The 1,045-nt window shown below is 61.9% G+C and overlaps 1 protein-coding gene across 1 annotated transcript in view; it reads right to left on the minus strand.

The window, feature by feature from the left end:
• BSN (bassoon presynaptic cytomatrix protein) overlaps window positions 1-1,045 on the minus strand; it is a 96,775-nt gene that overhangs the window by 5,501 nt on the left and 90,229 nt on the right. The window contains exon 11 of the mRNA XM_035901482.1: window positions 52-1,040. Within this exon, the coding sequence (XP_035757375.1) occupies window positions 52-1,040 (989 nt within the window). The remainder of the gene's footprint in view (window positions 1-51; window positions 1,041-1,045) is intronic.

The following is a 1,045-nucleotide window of genomic DNA, read 5'->3' on the forward strand; positions in this document are numbered from 1 at the left end:
TCTGGGGGCGTCCACACCCTCCCGCTCATAGGACTTGCTCCGGCCACCCGCCTCCCGGCTGGAGGACTTTTCCACCCCATAGACAGAGGAGCGAGTTCTGCTGCCAGAAGAGTAGACCCGCTCCTCCTCATCCACCAGATCCCGGCTGGAGATGCCATAGTACTTCTGCTGCTCATAGACGTTCTTCTTCAGGCCATAGGTGATCTCCTCCTGCAGCTTCTTGGCCCTGGAGGCCACATTGCTGCTGCCAACTGAGGTCGTCGCTGCATAGGAGGCTAGGTCTGACTCCACATCTTTTGCTTCTTCGATGGGGGAGAACTTGGAGATCTTCTGCTCCATGCCCTGCTTCCTGTGCTTGCTGCGCTTCGAGGAGACGACGGCGGGCGCCAGGTTCTTGGACGAATGCTTTGGCAGTGCCGCACTGGAGCTGTGCTTGTCTGTCCGTGAGGGGTGCCGGTACTCGCTGTCCCCGTAGTAGTAGGATGAGCTGGCGGAGCTCCCTGACACCCTGCCGTTGCTCTCCGCGCCCCGGTGGTAGCCGTTCTTCCCTCGATGGTCGGGGCCATGGTGGTCGTAGACGTCCTCCTCAGACTCCTCCTCGGCTCTAGTGTAGCAGCAGGGCCGGCCAGAGCCTTCGGCATCCCCCAGCTCACTCTTCTCTCTGCTGTGGGGGCTGTCGGCGCCCGTGCCTGCCTGCTCCGCTTTCTGCCCCTCCACCACTGGGCTCTCCTTCGTGAGCTCGCTAATGTCCTCAATCATCACGTAGTTACGGGGGATGTTCTGCTCCAGGCTGGTGTAGAGGGACTCGGAGGAGAAGCTGGCTGAGGGGCCCTGCACCGTGCTGGCTCTCTCAGCTGGCCGGGCCTCGGGCACCTTGTACTGCTCATAGCCACTACTCGCCATCGCGGCACTGAAGGTTACATCGGGGACAGCAGAGGAGCTGGTGGCTGTGCCGATGACCTCATAGTTGGTGGGGATCTTCTGCTCCAAGTCGGCCAGCAAGGTCTGTCGTGGCTTCTGGTGCCCACCGGCCATCTCTGCCGGG

Source organism: Egretta garzetta, unplaced genomic scaffold (assembly GCF_000687185.1).
Source record: "Egretta garzetta isolate BGI_Z169 unplaced genomic scaffold, ASM68718v1 scaffold861, whole genome shotgun sequence".
In the NCBI taxonomy this organism is placed as follows: domain Eukaryota; kingdom Metazoa; phylum Chordata; class Aves; order Pelecaniformes; family Ardeidae; genus Egretta; species Egretta garzetta.